Source organism: Engystomops pustulosus, chromosome 2 (assembly GCF_040894005.1).
Source record: "Engystomops pustulosus chromosome 2, aEngPut4.maternal, whole genome shotgun sequence".
Lineage (NCBI taxonomy): Eukaryota > Metazoa > Chordata > Amphibia > Anura > Leptodactylidae > Engystomops > Engystomops pustulosus.
The window spans coordinates 212,368,623-212,386,943 of NC_092412.1; the positions used below are offsets into that span (position 1 = coordinate 212,368,623).

The 18,321-nt window shown below is 43.1% G+C and overlaps 1 protein-coding gene across 1 annotated transcript; it reads right to left on the bottom strand.

The window, feature by feature from the left end:
* Positions 1 to 1,175: 1,175 nt before the first annotated feature.
* On the bottom strand, positions 1,176 to 13,403 carry HSF5 (heat shock transcription factor 5). The gene is made up of 6 exons (XM_072133161.1): positions 12,804 to 13,403; positions 8,035 to 8,412; positions 6,827 to 6,915; positions 4,255 to 4,626; positions 3,893 to 4,043; positions 1,176 to 1,439 (listed from the first exon to the last, which is right to left on the bottom strand). Exons 1-6 carry the CDS (start codon positions 13,318 to 13,320, stop codon positions 1,372 to 1,374), a joined length of 1,575 nt encoding a protein of 524 aa, XP_071989262.1. The 5' UTR covers positions 13,321 to 13,403; the 3' UTR covers positions 1,176 to 1,371.
* Between the last annotated feature and the right edge of the window lie 4,918 nt (positions 13,404 to 18,321).

Consider the following 18,321-nt stretch of genomic DNA (forward strand, 5'->3'; position numbering starts at 1 on the left):
CAGAGTTCACTGCAAAGTAGCCCACTGACGCTCTGTCACCCAGGGGCCTATTGACACCTGGAGCAGGCGCTGTCTGTATGTTTTATTTGCTTTACACCTCACAGGATAACAAAATAATACATTCTCTAAGCTAAATGTAAGTGTAGCTAAACCCTGTACCCTAATAATCTAAGCACATTGTCAGCACACAGCATCTTACAGCAATAGAGGGATCATAAAGTGTATGCTTAGAGAGTACCCGCCCACACCCTTGAATTTTACACTGATCATCACTGAGTTATAGGAGCTAAAACATCAATAAAACTGAGTAAAATAGTAAACTAAAGTAACTAACAAGTCATCAAGAGAGCTCTCATCTATTAGGCTGTGTTGAAAAAAAAGAGCTCATGTCATTTTTTCCCCCACAAAATTACTGCAAAAATGCTATATGATGCAATATTCAATGTGACTTTCCTGCCTCTGATGCATTAATGGCCTGTGGATTGGCAAGGGTACATGTTCCACAACCATGTTATCTTCATGCATGTTCCAATCTAGTGTTGTATTAAATCATTTCTACACCTTGCTGTTGTGTAGTTTTTTTAGAGCAGTAAATTTAGCGTGTTGCACGTGACTTGCGTTGAAGCCTGTTACTGCAAGTTTTGTGCGACTTGCAGTGATTCGTTTGAGTGTTGTGCAGTATTCACATGAGGTCTCCAGCTGCAGTCAGACAACATAGACATAATTATTTTTAATGCCACCCTGCAAGGTTCAGGTTATGCAGATATACCTGGATCAAGTCAGGAATGAAGTCTGAATAATGGAATGCACACCGACATCCGGCCAAGAGTATACCATGAGGAAGGTTTGGATATACCGTATTTTTCGGACTATAAGACGCACAACAAATCCTTTGATTTTCTCAGAAATCAAAGGTGCGCCTTATAGTCCAGTGCGTCTTATATATGAACCGTACTTACAGACAACAGATGCCTTGAACTGTGCACAGGTCTGCCACCTGCTGGTCATTCATCCTTATAATCAGGTGCGCCTTATATATGAACCTGGACGTTTTAGCAGGCATTTGTTGATGGTGTGCCTTATAATCCGGTGCACCTTATAGTCCGAAAAATACGGTAAGCTGAAACACATAAGTTCTCTTCTTACACCAACCACACATAATCTTATGTCTTTTTAATGCTCAAATAATTTTTATTGTTATCTAGCAAACAAACCTATAAAACCTAAATATATATTTTTTTCTGGTACAATGTAAACTTCTTTTAAAAATAAATAGATATTTCCTAAACAATATTGAAATATATTAAAATTGCTCATAAAAACATCTCATCGGGTCATTACGACTGAACAGCTTGCCATATTGTATATATGCTATATTTCATTCTTCTTCTTTGCAGGCGGCTCAAGCTTGCAGGCTTCCTCTAGCGGGGGATTAAGACCTGTGAATAGACTTATCCGTTACACATTTGGTAAATAAATGAAACCTAATGCAAAGTTGCAAACAAGATGTACAAATAAGTGAATAAATTCAAGAGGAGGAAATCTTCTACCAAAGTTTGTCAGGCCACATAATTTTGTGAATGCACCTGATCTGTTTAAACTTAAAATTTTGGCTTGGCCAAAGAATATACCGTATGCAAAGAACGGATCATCAATGTATGATTAATGGAGGTCTGACATTAGGGACCACCACCGATTAGCTGATTTTATGGTCTGTCCTCAGGATAAGCCATCAATAGTTGATCATGGGGATTGACAGTGGGCAGTCACACCAAAGAGGTGTGTCACCCCAGCTACAACACCCATTGATTGCCTTGGCTGTAATTAAAGCTTCCAGTCGCTACATGGACACGGTTCTCTCTGATAACAGTGTGGGGCAACGCATTGGTCCCTGACAATCAATTATTGATGGTTTTCATTTGCATTCCTCAATTTGTTTGTGTCCTTCAATGTCCCCTGTTCTTGGGAATGGGTGTCTCCATATGTAATTTGCAACCCTATGTAACCAGATTTCCACAATAAAAAAATATGTCTGATTATTAAAATTAATTACACATATTACTAGTGTGGAACATCAGTGAGTCATGGGATTACTGAACTGAGTATATACACTCACCGTCCACTTTATTAGGTACACCTGTCCAACTGCTCGTTAACACTTAATTTCTAATCAGCCAATCACATGGCGGCAACTCAGTGCATTTAGGCATGTAGACATGGTCAAGACTATCTCCTGCAGTTCAAACCGAGCATCAGTATGGGGAAGAAAGGTGATTTGAGTGCCTTTGAACGTGGCATGGTTGTTGGTGCCAGAAGGGCTGGTCTGAGTATTTCAGAAACTGCTGATCTACTGGGATTTTCACGCACAACCATCTCTGGGGTTTACAGAGAATGGTCCGAAAAAGAAAAAAACATCCAGTGAGCGGCAGTTCTGTGGGCGGAAATGCCTTGTTGATGCCAGAGGTCAGAGGAGATTGGGCAGACTAGTTCGAGCTGATAGAAAGGCAACAGTGACTCAAATCGCCACCCGTTACAACCCGCACAGTACGTCGAACTTTGAGGCAGATGGGCTACAGCAGCAGAAGACCACACCGGGTGCCACTCCTTTCAGCTAAGAGCAGGAAACTGAGCCTACAATTTGCACAAGCTCATCAAAATTGGACAGTAGAAGATTGGAAAAACGTTGCCTGGTCTGATGAGTCTCGATTTCTGCTGCGACATTCGGATGGTAGGGTCAGAATTTGGCATCAACAACATGAAAGCATGGATCCATCCTGCCTTGTATCAACGGATCAGGCTGGTGGTGGTGGTGTCATGGTGTGGGGAATATTTTCTTGGCACTCTTTGGGCCCCTTGGTACCAATTGAGCATCGTTGCAACGCCACAGCCTACCTGAGTATTGTTGCTGACCATGTCCATCCCTTTATGACCACAATGTACCCCACATCTGATGGCTACTTTCAGCAGGATAATGCGCCATGTCATAAAGCTGGAATCATCTCAGACTGGTTTCTTCAACATGAAAATGAATTCACTGTACTCTGAGGAATGCTTCGAGCACCTTGTTGAATCTATGCCACGAAGAATTGAGGCAGTTCTGAAGGCAAAAGGGGGTCCAACCCGTTACTAGCATGGTGTACCTAATAAAGTGGCCGGTGAGTGTATATAGACCAATGTTCACTGGGCAGGGATTGGCTAAGGCTATATGCACACCTAACGTATGCTCGCCAGGCTGTAAACACAGGGAAAGATAGAGCATGCTGTATCGTTTCCTCGTGCATGGTACAGTATGTGTGGCACTATACTGCCACCGGGCGCCTATAGCCAACTATGGGGAAGTAAATCCAGCCTCAAACTTGCGGCCAGATATACGTCCCCACACGGTATGTGGGAAAGGGGCCTATATTTTAGCTATCAATCCTTGTCCCACATTTACCTGTTTAGCAGCTGAATGACAAATTGACTGAAGCTTTTTTGTCATTCATCTTTTTTGGTTGGGATAAAAATGTATAATTTGTTAGCCACACACACTTAAATAGGAGATGTGCTACCAACAAAACCGAGAACGAAACTATGATAAAATGGTAAAATATCTATAGTATAGGTCCAGCACCTCCATAGATGAGCTGTTCATATTAGCTAATAACCACAGAATAGAACAGGAAGCACGCAGCTCCATTCTCTGTGTAGTGGTCGGACCTGGTTACTGCAGGTTAACTTCCTTTTACTTGAACGGGAGCTGAGCTGTAGTGACCCCTTAATAAAATGTAAAAATGAGTGATCTGTGGTTGTTTTAGGGAAAGCCCTGATTCAATGACTTTGTTATTTTTACTTTATTACAAGAGGCTTATCACATTCTTACATTTTTATCACTGGCTTGACCAATAACTACCTGCTGAATCTTTTGCTGTGGATGTCTCTCCAGTATAATATTTGTATTCTTGTTGAGCCAGTGGACCCTGAGATGTAATATTACAAGCAAGCGAGTCCCCTTTATCACCACACAAGGCTTCATCAGCATCTGAAAATGTTGTAACGTCAACCTACAGAAGCAAAAGGGAAATCTGTATTTATCATCATATCTACAAAATCCAGTGATGTAAATGTTATCATTGTAATATTTTGAAATGATCCCTTTAATTAATATACTGTATGTATAACCCCTTGGTAATTGCTTTTACATGTCTAAAAGTAATCATTGTTGTAAGTTTTTCATTCTGAAGACACATTAGTTTAAAGTAACTTGCTACTTACCTCTGTGTGATCATTGCAGGAAGGATACACGTAAGATACAGTCAATGGGCTTTGGCAATGGACGGGCAGGTCTGCTAGTAAAGCTTCATTGGTGATATCTGGGTTCACAGGCAGTAAGGATTCCAGCCGGCTTGTCTGAGTACAATAGGTGGCTTCATTTCCCGGGATGACACCCACTGTGGTAGGTAATGCTGTTGGCTCCACAAGATTTTGTGCTGTATCCAGCTTCACAATTTCCAATTGAGAAGAAGACTGCAGCTCATCCGCAAACTGGAAAACTGACTCCAGGTTCATCTCATCGTTTCTCAATTCATCTGAAGACCAATTGGTATGAATGAACTCCATAGGAAAAGAACGGTGCATTGGAGGACTCTGCAAATAATGCACATTGTTACACTGTGCTATAAAGTATAAAAGTGTTATAACTAACTCATATCTTATCACTTTATGATTTAGGGGTTAGACCTGAGTGGCCTGACCGCGGTTCTGACCCTTCACTGCTCCATCCACATGAATGGGGCCCTGCCAGCCTGGTGGTCAGTAGCTTATTGTTGGCAAACCTTTGGACTACTGTTACATATAAGAAGTGGAAAGGTTCAAAAGCATTGATCTATAGTTGAGTTCACATCTAATTTTTCTTCCATTTTAAGAATACGGATTCCCAATGTATCCCTGCAGCGAAGGGTAGCAGCATATCCCACTGTATGCTTATACAGTGGGTGCAGAAAGTATTTACCCCATTAAATGTTTTACTCTTTGTTTCATCTGAGCCAATTGGTAAGATCAAAAAAGTTCTTTTTTTACCTTATTAATGTACACTCTGCAGCCCATCTTCACAGTTAAAAACAGAAATGTAGATATTTTTGCTTATTTATTAAACAAGAAAAACTAAAGTAAAAAAATATAAGTATTCGGCCCCTTTGCTCAGTAGTGAGTAGAAACACCGTTTGAGCTAGAACAGCCATGAGTCTCCTTGGGAATAATGCAACAAGTTTTTAGACATCTTGTTCTTTTCTTCCTTTCAGATCCTATCCAGTTCAATCAGTTGGATAATGAACGCTTGTGGAAGATATTTTCAAGTCTCTCCAGAGATGCTCAGTTGGGTTTAGGTCAGGGCCTCTGGCTGGGCCAGACCAGTCAGGAATGGTCACAGAGTTGTCCTGAAGCCACTGCTTTGTTATTTAGCTGTGTGCTTAGGGTTATTGTCTTGTTAGAAGGTGAACCTTCGGCCCAGTCTGAGGTCCAGAGCGCTCTGCAAGAAGTTTTCATCCAGGATATCTCTGTACTTGGCTACATTCATATTTCCTTCAATTGGAACCAGTCTTCCTGTTCCAGCACTCCCATAGTATGATGCCACCCCACATGTGTCACTGTTGGGATTGTATTTGGCAGGTGATGAGCAGTGCCTGGTTTTCTCTGCGCAAGCACTTAGAATTAACACCAGAAACCGGAGAATCTTATTTCTCATAGTCTGAGAGTCCTTAATGTATGCCTGTATGCAGCTCTCATATGTCTTGCACTGCTGGCTTCTATTGGCACATTCTGCCATAAAGCCCTGACAGGTGCAGTGATAGGTGACTTTCTCCCATCTCCCTAGTGCATCCCTGGAGCTCAGCCACAGTAATCTTGGTCTTCTTATTTACCTCTAGCATCAGGGCTCTTCCCCCACGATTGTTTAGTTTGGCTGGACAGCCAGGTCAAGGAAGAGTTGTTGTTGTCCAAAACTTTTTCCATATAAGGATTATGGAGGCCACTGTACTTTTAGGATCCTTGAGTGATGCAGACCTTCTTTGTAACCTTGGCCAGATCTGTGCCAAGCTCCTTGGGCAGTACCTTAGACCTCATGATTCTCTTGTGCTCTGACATGAAGCTGTGAGGTCTTATATACACAGGTGTGTCCCTGTGTATATTTCAGTTTTTGTTGTTTAATAATTTAGTAAAAATATCTACATTTCTGTTTTTTCTGGATGAATTTCAAGATGGCGTGCAGAGTGTAGACTATTGGGCAAAAACAAACAGTGAAAAATTAAGAAGGGGTCTGAATACTTTCGGAATCCGCTGTACAGAAGGATATGTCCTGTGGTTCAGCTCCTTTACCCTGAAAGCAAGAGAAAAAGCAAACATCTGCAGCAACCAGTGATTTGTTAGTGCCGATGTTTAGGATGTCTCCACGTATGGACAGCTACATCGCTGGGGAATGTGTATGTTCAGTGTAGGTCGGGGATAGATGCCATACAGTGGCAAGTGTTCACCAAAGCCTGTAATGACACCCCCTAAACTTATACTGTTATTCCAGGAGGAAGCAGGGTGAAAGAAAGCAGTCTACACTTTTTCATCCAGTATTTCCCACTGGACGTGATCTATGCTGAGCAGACATTGGTATGCCAGTACAAGTGTATGGACTTGTTCAATGTACAGGTCTGGAACTTTCTTGGCCTACATGTTGAACATGCTTACAAAACACAATGTGAACATAGCCTAATAAAAGCGTAATCAAAATACAAAACACAGACTTAGAGTAAACGTTGAGACAAACTGGTAGAGAACAGATGTTACATTTTATTGTACTAACCTGAAAGTAGCTGTAGTGTTGGTATGGAGAGACTGAAGGACCATTCAGATGATGCAGATGAGCTGGAGTTGGGTAGCATGGAATAATGGCTAGAAGAGAACAAAGAGAACTGGAGTTAACTAAATACATAGTTGAATAGGTAGTACAGTTAGAATAGACACACAATGGTTGAGATTTATCAAGCTGTCAGAACCAGAGCTCTTAACTCAAGGCAGAATCCTTTTCACCAACAGGAAACCCCATTCCATTCATACATTTTGGTGACTGTGGTAATCTTCTTATATTATCTGTCTATGTATATTTCCTTACTTCTTAAATAAACTTTTAAAATGATGCTGAGCTAGAAGGGGTATGGGGGTGTTACCGAAGCCCCTCTGTGCTGTATCCTGAAATGTGCAGGATAGCACCTCCACATCCCACTGTGTGCTGAAACTTCACCTGCTGCGAGTAACAGCACGGAGGGGCTCTGGTAACGCCCCCGGAGCCCTACTGGTTCAATAGCATAATTTGAAAAGTTGATTTTAGAATGAAGGAGGCCATGGATAACAAACATAAAAAGATTACCACAGCCACTCTAGTATATACTACCATGTGAATTGCACATAGAGAACTGGTTTACTACTAGCAGTTGTCATGCACTTTTGAGACTACCAATAAGGGGAAAGTGCAATATACATATATGCAGGTACCGGGATGTGCAATATGCACACAATTTAAGTTGTATTTCAGCTATTACTATCATATTACGTATTTTTCTTTGCCAGTACATTTGAGTCATATTTTTGCCCTGGTGCCAAATTGAATTATATCACTTTACCCTGGCAATGCCCACGTGCACTAGATGTTTTTGTATTGTCCCTTCAGCACAGGCTGTTCAATTCTGTAAAAATGTGTTCCTCTTTTTATATTTTTCATGTGTATCTATATGCTTTAATAAAAGGATGAATTTATTGTAAATATCAGTTGTGGAATTCTGGCTTTTTCTTGATAGGTGTAGTATAATTAGCTTTCATCTAATGTGTGTGCCACAACTTACACTTTTATCTGCAGTTAAATTAGGAAAGTAAGTGGAGGAAATGAACAGATAATGTAGTCTGCACTTCTAGGGTTGTCTCGTACAACTATTGCTGTATAAAGTATTCTGTACAAAGTAAAACGGTCACTAAGGAAAATCATATATACAAGTAAGTATGTTACATAGGACTCACCTGATGGATAATATGCTTGGGCATACTGTGCAGGGTGTGGCATATAGCTGCTATACCTCTGCACGGATCCTGGCATGGCGGCACAACCTTGTTGCACATGTACAGAGGTGGCAGTAGACTGCATTGTGTAAGTGATGTCTGCTGGAAAGTGTTGCAGAAGAGGATAATACATCCCTTTCTCTGGAAATGATGAATGAGGGGCTACATGTCTTTGGTGAAGGCCAAATGAGTTTGACCATGTCCTTGGAGGGACCGGAGCGTGATCCAGCTCTTTTCCAGGAAACGTAATATGGTTGTGGGATGGAGGGTTGACATAAGGATAAGGAGAAATGTTTTCACTTCTGCAAGTTCTCTGAATCTCTTCGATAGGCATCAGACCTACAGATTAGAAATAAAGTATTTTACATGTTGCCCTGATACTGAGTTCTACATTTGGATTTACATTTAGATTGTTTGTAAAACAATGCATTATTATGTCTCTTTAAGGGAAAGATCTGGGCAATACACACGCATTGATGCATGAACGGAATTATGAGATATGTAAAACTTTACAGTAGTTGAACGAAAGTAAAGTGTATTAGGCACATTTTGTACAAATAAGAGGAGGCTCTGAGACCCTGATGGGCCACTACTAGCCTGGTTACTAGATGTGGTATGGTTGGGCAGGTTCTTTATGCAGAAACACACGATCCGGCTCCAAGATCAAGATATCTACTTTAGTATAAAATCACCAAATCTTTATTTGCAGGCTTCTAAAATACAAGTATATTCACACAGTCACAGCAAAAGTCAAGGCTGATTTGCCTATGCGTTTCGGATAGACACTCTATCCTTATTCATGGCTGTAAGCCATCTCAGGTAATAGTTTAGTCTAGTATATACTACCATGCAAACTGCACATAGAGATCTGGTTTACTACTAACACTTGTCATGCACTTTTGATACTACCAATAAGGGGAAAGTGCAATATACATACAGGTGGTTCCCTACTTAAGGACACCTGACTTACAGACAACCCATAGTTACAGACAGACCCCTCTGAATGCTTTACTATAGTCCCAGATTGCAATAATCAGCTGTAAGGTGTCTGTAATGAAGCTTTATGGATAATTCTTGGTCCCATTACAGCAAAAAATGTTTACAATTCAACTGTCACTGGGGCCAAATTTTTTTTGTCTGGATCTACAATTTTAAAATATACAGTTTCCACTTATATACAAATTCAACTTAAGAACAAACCTCCGGACCCTATCCTGTATGTAACCCGGGGACTGCCTGTATATGCAGGTACCGGGATGTGCAATATACACACAATTTAAGGTGTATTTCAGCTATTACTATGAAAGCCATGAATAAGGATAGAGTGTCTATCCGAAACGCGTAGGCGTAGTCAGCCTTGACTTTTGCTATGTCTCTGTCATTTCAGAAGCCTACAAATAAAGATTTGCTGATTTTATACTAAAGTGGATGTTTTGATCTTGGAGCCAAATCGTGTGTTTCTGCATTGAATTTACTCCAAAAGAAGCTGGAGAGGTCGTGCTGAATTCTTATTTAAAAAAAAGCTGTGGGAACCTGTCCTTAGGTGACAACATGTGATCCAGAGGACAGTTTTCCTTTAAGTAGTGTGTTGTATTATATAACACTGTATACAGATACTAATTGCACCAGGTATATGCCTAATACAGCAGGCAAAATATGCAAAGTTTTCCAGGATGGGATAAAAAAAAACTGCCTCTTTTAGCTACCTTGTAAGGCAGCTCCCTTGACATCAAGCATGACCTACAAGAGGCCTTGTGACATGATGCGAGATTAAAACCCAACCAGTACTAGGGTGGGGAAGTAAGAGCTCTCCTTACGGAGACTGCCAATAAAGGCCATCATGTAGGCGTGTGGAGTCTTATAGCCATGGATGCTCCACTAGGGGGATTCTGGGAATATACACAAAGTTTTCCAGGATGGGATAATAATACAGCAGGCATTTAGCCATGAATGAAAGAATGTAGTGTTGTAGAAGTGACCCATAATTTTTGGACTGTTGTTGACATGCCACAACATCACATCTAGAAATACTGGTAGAATTGTATTCTCTAAAATACTCTTACTAGCAGCATCCAGCGCAGCAAAGCCACAGGGATATCACATTCCCTGTGGTTGCCCCTGGAGGTTTCTTGTGTGCCTATGGGGAGCTTTAGTGCCTGCTGACGGATGCAGAAGACCCACAAGTTATGTCGTTTCCCCACAAAATGACTTCATTCCTTTTTCTTTAAAACAAAAAAACTAAATGACCAAACCTAAGTCATGTCTGGTGCATTAAAGTGTGATGAACTTTTTATAATTCTTCCATAATCAATAAGATTTATAACTCTCATAGGAGCAGGATGCCTCTTTCCCCACTTTCTTAGTTCCTCTCCCTTCCTGAGAAAATGAGTTTCAGGAATTTTCACATTTTCTTTTTTTCAAAAGCAAGAACTTTTTCATTTTTCAGTTTACAGAGATTGAGGCATTGTTTTATGCTTCCAAGTGGCTCCATGTAATATTCCCTTCAATGTACCGTATTGGGAAGTCCAAATGCTGTGAAATTGATGAAAAAAACAGCTTTCACTGTGCAGTCCAAATGACAAATTTTTCTTTATTCTTTTGGTCAATACATTTAAATGATTGTAAACCTGTCATACAAAAAACTCTCTGTTTTGTCATTTACTGATGCCAATAACTTTAGCCCCCAACCACTTTGCCCTTTTTGATTTTTGTTTTTTAACTTTTTGCTCCCCACCTTCAAAAACCCATAACTTTTTTCTGTGTACATAGCTGTATGAGTACCGGTACTTGTTTTCTGTGTAAAATATTGTACTTGTGATGGTATTAAATATTCCATGCTGTGTACTGGGAAGCAGGAAAAAAAATCCCAATGTTGTGAAATTGGCAAAAAAAAAACGCTTTTGCACCATTTTCTGGCAGGCTTGGTATTTACACCTGTCAGGATCGGTGGTATTGGATTCTCTGTACCACCGCGGACGATGACGTAAGCCGAAACCTGGGACTAGAGTCTAAGTGGTACCCAGTTTTCACCAGAACCCCCGCAAAGCAGGTTGGACTTATTGTGGTGTGGTACCACCAGGGCGCGGTTTTGTCCGCGGTGGCTGCCAAGATGTAGTACAGAAACATAAGGCAAACTCGTGGTCGGGGACAGGCAGGAGGTCGAGACAGGCAGAACAGGATCAGAGTCGGGGATGTAGCAGTAGGTCGGGACAGGCAGCACGGAATCAGAGGCAGGAACGGAATCGAGGTCACAACGAGAAATCAGGATAATCGCAGAGGGCTTGGAATACAGCTTTCTCTCAGGCACAGAAGCACAAAGATCTGCCAGGGGACATAGGAAGGGGCTGGAATCTATCAGGGAAGGCAGATTGCCAGCGGCAATTAGCGCAGCGCTGGCCCTTTAAAATTTACAAAGCTGATGCGCACGAGTCCGGGGCACAGGGAGGTACACAGGTGCGCCTGTGACCCGGGATATGGGTCGCAGGGGCACCCGTGACAACGCCTTTTATTTTTAGCTCCAAATGATACCTCAACTTTATGTCTTGAGTTGGTACGATCACAGGAATACCAAATTTCTATAGGTTTTATTATGTTTTTATAGCTTTAAAAAAAAATGTAAACCGTTTGAAATTTTCTTCATTTGCCATGTTCTGATGCCAATATCTTTTTCTTACTACACCATACGGAGCTGAGTACAATCTCATTTTATGCGGGTCCAGACAACGTTTTCAAGGCTGCCATTTTGCGGACTGTACAACCTTTTGGCAGTTTTTTATTCAAATTGTTATGAGTTGTGAAATGCCAAAAAAGGGAGGCTTTTACTTTAACCCTTGGGGGTCTGATCGCTTCTTCCATATTCTGCCACACAGAAGTATTGTCAGACCTGGGAGTCTAGCATACACGCCCAGCTGTTATAACAACTAATCACTTATGAGGGGAAGGGGGCTCAACTATCGATTCCAAAATGGCTTTGCATCTGAATGCCTGCATCAGCTCTGCCGGCTGCATTTAAATGGTTGAAACCCACAATTGTTGCCAATATGCAGCAAAAAATTACCCTGTATGTTGAGGGCTCTGCCCAGGAGCTCTCTCCATTCCCGCCTCTTGACACTGTGCCACAAAAGTATTTCACACATTGGGAAGGGGTTAGAAGCAGATATCTGATGTATAATATGACAATCACCCATCACGCAGGTAGAGTCCTCTCCATTCAGCCTTAGTATGGTGCTTGTCCTTAAGGTGTTAAATAAAAGTTTGATGCATAGGAGAGGAGGGAGTCACCAGGCTAGGTCTCCACCTATGAGCATAGAGTGGACTGCAAATTTACAGACTCAGACTACAGAGGGGAAATAAGTCAGAAAAGTTAAATCATAAGTCATATTCTGCCCAGAAACTGTGTTACTCCTCATCTACTTACACTGGGATACTAATTTGTAAAGTATACCCATGGCCTCCTGTCTTCTAAAAACTGTGCCGGAGCACTTACCCCTTCCCACTGTGTGCTGCAACTTCCTGTGCTGCTGTGAGATTACATCAGGTGGTGGGAGGGGGAAGTGCTGAGCTGGAGGGAGAGAGAGAAAGTGTAACAGCCTGTGAAACTGCAGCATAAGGAGGCTCTGGTAACGCCCCCAGTGCCCTTCAGACTCATTAGCCATGGATAACAAATATAAGAAGATTCTGGATCTATCCTGCTTGATTTTCATAGTGATTGCCGGGTATGATAGTATTACCTTGACTATCTTCTTTACTCTCCTCTGGCAGGGAGCTGGTTAGTGATCTCTGAAAGCGGTTTGGTGGCCGAGTGTTCACTTCGAGGCCAGCCGCCAGCTTGGCTTTGTTAGTACTTGTCAGTCTCTTCAGTTTGACAAGCAGATCAGGTTGCCCTTTCCGAAAATTGTCATTGTAGTAATGATGAACGTTGCCATCTCCAGCTCCCAGTTCTGGACTGGGACAATGGAGATCAGCGTTACCGCCAGATCCTATCATTAATTTCTTAAAACCATAGAGATTGAGCTGGCGGATAAAACTGGTGAAGTTAGAGGTCTTAAATAATTCATTGGACTCGGTTACAGTCTTCGATGGGCAAAGCAGCTCGGACTCAAAGAGCTGCTGGTTGATGACAATACCGCCGCCGGTGGAGTCCCAGCAGATGGACTGGTAGCGCGGGTTATTAACAAGACGCCATAGCTTTGCCGGGAAATTATTAGGATTGATTGGAGGGGACATTAAAAACTCATCTGATTCCATTGGATGCAATGTAGGGTTATAAGTATGGTAAAATATAATGGGGGCCCACTACACACCTATTTATCCCAACAACCAGGTATATATATATACCTGTGTCCAATATGATCTAAGGGCGATCTATATGTAATTATGAGTTATTTCATATATAATATTTATTACACTATGATCCCAGCTGTGAACTGTATTATCACTTATGTAAATAAATATGTGATTTATTTATGATCTGTATTGGATTAGATAACAGGAGACCCAGATTATCTCCCCTCTGAAGTATCATGTGATGCCAGCACTTGTGTATGGTGGTCTAGATGACGTCAGAACTGTCTACTTCTAGTGATCTGGATGACGTCGGCTACCTAGTGATAGTGATCTGGATGGCGTGAGCTCTGACTGCTTGTAGTGATCTAAATGACGTCAAAGCTACCTTTTTTATAGTAATCTTGATGACGTCAGAGCTACCTAGTTATAGTGATCTGGATGACGTTAGATCTGACTGGGTATAGGGATCTAGGTGACGTCAGAGCTGTCTAGTTATACGGATCTTATCTCTCCTCCTCCCCTAATCGCGGTACAGTAAGATGGAGGCTCGGTGCTGCCCCCTGTAGGCCCGGATTTGCCCGCTCCCCGGCTTTTCCCGTTCTCAGCGCTCCATAGAACCGTTATTACTGACGCTCCCGAACTGCGCGTTTACAATTCCAAACTCCGACCAATCAGGCCTCGAGTTCGAGCGCGGTCCTTCACGCGCGGAGCCCGCAGCGGCGTCAGGCGCGGGGCCGAGGAGGCGGCGGCCCTCATGTGAAGACTGATAACAGACTGTACCCTGCATGTCTGCTGATGGCTGCCCGCACCACGAAGACTCCCTGCCGCATAACTTAAGAGGCAAGTAGCGGACTAGCCAACCAATAAGAACGCAGCTTTCATTTTCTACTACGCCTTAAATGAAGAAAAGCTGCGATATAATTGGTTGTTAGTGAGCGCGTCCCTGGTGCACTGTTATTGCTGATGTGCTGCTTATAGTCCATTGGAGTGAATGGTGGTGACAGCAGGAGGGTCCAAGGTTACTCTGGGGCAGTTTTCTGAACCAGATAATGTACAGGGGCATCGGTGGCAGGTGTGCATACTGTTATGTGGATATATGACTGGCACACACTGTAATGGAGGACTGTGACAAGTGGAAGGATGGCAAAGCTATTTAAAGGAAATCTACCATCAAAATCCAGCATGATAAGCCAAGGTCACTATAGATCCAGGCAATGTGACTGTAGTAATCTTCTTATTTTTGTTATCCATGGCCTCCTTCCTTCTAAAATCAAATTATGCTAATGAGTCAGAAGGTCTCAGGGGCATTACCAGAGCCCCTCCATGCTATAGCTTCACAGGCTCTTACACTGTTTCCCCCTCCCCCTGCTCCATCTGGACTTTCTCCCTCCCTCAGCTGATGTCATTGTTGTACTATAGATGTAGCTGGCTTCACTCACTTCCGTCCATAAGTATTTTGGCTGCTGCTGACACCACATGCAAAAATATGGTTACACCGATCTCCAAGGCTTATACCTAACACTTTCTGCAGCTTTATATGGTCGTGCTATGTCTAGATTTGTCCTAAGGGTGAATTTACATATTGCAGATTTATTGCGAAATGTTCTGCAATGTTTCACTTCTTACCCAGTACTGTGCAAAAATTAGAGGGACAAAATTTTTGTATTTTTAATATCCAGCCCATACCATTCAGGGTCTGACGTAGTGCTGGCTGTGATAAAATACCCTCCTGGGGGACTCCCCCTCCGAAAGAAGTAACCCGCAGGGATATTTCCCAGTGCTTATAAACATGTACAGTTTCTGTCTTAGAAGTTGGGTGAATTTTTTTCTTCTCACGTTCCGAGTAATCCCTAACACATTCAGTGATGTTGAAGTCTGGTCTCCGGGGTGGTCAGTCCATTGTGCTGAGAACAGCAGCCGCTTCTTTGTTGGATAAGTACGTCTGATCTTCACAGCAGTGTACTTGGGGTCATAAGCTTGCTGTACAATCATTTTTCCCTGTCACTTGTATTCCAGAGGGCATTGCAGGATAACCATTTACTTGTTAGCCTCTAATAATTTCACGTTTGTTGTTTGTTGTAGTTTTTTAAAGTGGTGACGAAAAAATCGGGTTTCGTTGACATAAATAAATGCTGATTCAAGAGTTTTTCTTTTCGAAGATTTTTTAAATTCTCTTTCATATGTTCTTTTCTGGTCTGTGAAGCCTTACCAAATCCACTATATAATTCTGGAATGGGGGGTGGCAGATCTCAAGACTGCAACGGATGTATTTCAAGTACCCCTTTAACAAAACTTATGGGCCTATTCAGATGGCTGTGTGTGGTCTGGGAAAATGGTATGTACGACAGCTAAATTTCCCAGAAGGCCTGCGGTCCAGCTGAGCAAAGCTTGCTGTTTTATAGTGATTTATGATGCTCAAGGATGAGAGCGGCTCCAATGTCCAGTACCTAGGAGAAAATTTGGTATTTCTGGAGCCCGGATAAAAGTCATGTATAGGGGTCCCTCTAATCCATCTTGGATTCTTACAAGAAAGGGAAAAGGCAGCAGCACTCACCAAAACTCTTCTTTATTCAAAACATCAGCTAAAAGACAGGGAGGACAAACCAGACATGCACCGTCAGCTAAATGGCTCGTTGCGTGTCTGATTTGTCCTCCCTGTCCTTTAGCTGATGTTTTGAATAAAGAAGAGTTTTGGTGAGTGCTGCTGCCTTTTCCTTTCTTGAATGCTTGCAATAATGTATAAGTTTCAAACCGAGCACCTCCGTATCTCTTGCATCACGATACCTCCATCAGATCCAATTATGTGGCATTGCATTTTATACCTGTGGTAGTGCCAACCTAGTCTTCAGGAACATACCCATGTTTTCTCTATTTTTCTCTATTTATCTTGGAATCTATTGCTCCTTTCTCCTTGGTCTTTAAAATTGATCAGTGTCCTTTCCCTTGTGATCTCAAGGGGCCTAGCCCACTGCGTGGGTTGTGGTATGGATAAATCCACCCTTTTCTGTACTCACCCAGTGCTATGAGTGTAAACTCAAAGTTGGGATGAAGCACACATTAAAGGGGTTATCCGGGTATAAAAAATTTCTTATGGCCGGGCTGGGGAGGGCTATTTAAACACAATAAACATGTACTTACCTCCTCCGGTGCTGCCGATGTCCCACGCCGCGGCCGGTCTTCTCTGTGCGCCGGTTTCATTACAAGTGCACACAGAGAGCTTCCGGCCGCCCGGAAGCTCCCATGCGCACCATCTCCCAGCGCTTACAACGCTGAGAGATAGGGACGGATGGGAGGAGCCGGCCACATCCCGGACCGGAAGTACCCTGTGCGCGGCTTCCGTGCCCCTGTAAACAAACAGGGGCACGGATCGAAGGGACCGCGGCGCGGGACATCAGCAGCGCCGGACAAGGTAAGTACATGTTTATTATGTTTAACTAGCCCTACCCAGCCCGGCCCTACGTAATTTTTAAAACCCGGATAACCCCTTTAATACAATTCAACAGAGCCAGAATTGGCCAACAAATGTTGCTGACTCCATGGCCATCTAATTTGCCCTTGCAACCAGTCATTTCTGCAGATCTAGATCATTCAAGACCAGAGATATATCCAATGTGCCTTATTGGACACATTTTTAGGTAATTATAAAGTTATCTTTTATAGTGGGCACAGACAGACTTGCTTAAGGGCTATTTGGGACACTAAACCACCAGTCCATAAGGACCTAGGGGATTATAATATAATAGCTTTTCACTGTAGCCCGAGGCCCAAGGCTTCTACTGGGACCATAGACACCCAAACAACCTCCCAAACTTTATACTGAGAATTCAGCTATGAAATCCTCATACATCCATTGCTGCTCTTAGTAAATATGTACACTAGAGCCATTGCAGGTCCTCCAAGGGTCCTGAAACTGCAGATTGCAACCAGACAAAAGGAAATATTGGGGCACATAATACTAAGGGTCCGCAGAACGCATTTCCATCTGAATTTTTCCGTTTTGCACCACATTTAGCTGGGGTTTTTGGCGCACGCGACCGGATATTGGCGCCAGCTTGCACGCGACACAAATCGGAGGGCGGGCCGTCGGGCGATCCAACGGATTCAGACAACGCGTGGGATTTAATAGAAATCAATAGTGCAGTTGATAATAATATATTGTTACTGGTGCTTCCGTGATCCCTGTCTCGGATCGCGGGCACACCCGTGTTCCACCATGTGCCCCCACTCCGGGCCACGCTGAGGACTCACCTCTCCCGGCTCTGGTCCCCCAGCAGAATGCTGTGCGCGCCGGCTGCAGGAAATTTAAAGGGCCAGCGCACCGCTGATTGGTGCGCTGGCTGCTCATTCTCCTTATAATGCAGCACCTCCCTTCCTGCCTTGCCGGATCTTTGTTCGCCTGCGCCATTGTGAAAGCTCCCCTGCAATATTCCTGCGTTCCTGTGTGTTCCTGCATTCCCATGTGTTCCCGCTCCTGAGTTCCCGTGTCCAGCGTTCCTGTGTGCCTGTGTTCCCATTCCCATCTTCCTGGAAATCCTGTCGCTGACCCATGATTGGACTTGACTTTGCATCTCTGCCGCCTGCCCTGACCCTGTGCTTGGACCTGACTACGAGACTGTCTCCTACTAAGGTACCTCCACCTCGTGCTGCCACCGTGGGCTATTCGCACCTGTGGAACGACCTGGTGGTATCCTGCTGCAGCAAAACCATTCCGCTATGCGGCGGGCTCTGGTGAAGACCAGGTGCCACTTAGACTCCGGTCCCGGGTTTCGGCTAGTACCATCTCCCGCGGTGGTCCAGAGGATCCACTGTCCCTGAACCCTGACATATACTCTGTAATATACTTTATTAAATAAATCAGTTCCTTTGACCTTTTTATATCGGGTTGCCCACTTTTGGCTAGTTTTGGGCAATTGCTTGGCAGGCTGCTGTTTCAATGTCTAACCTTTTTCTTCTTTCTTCTTC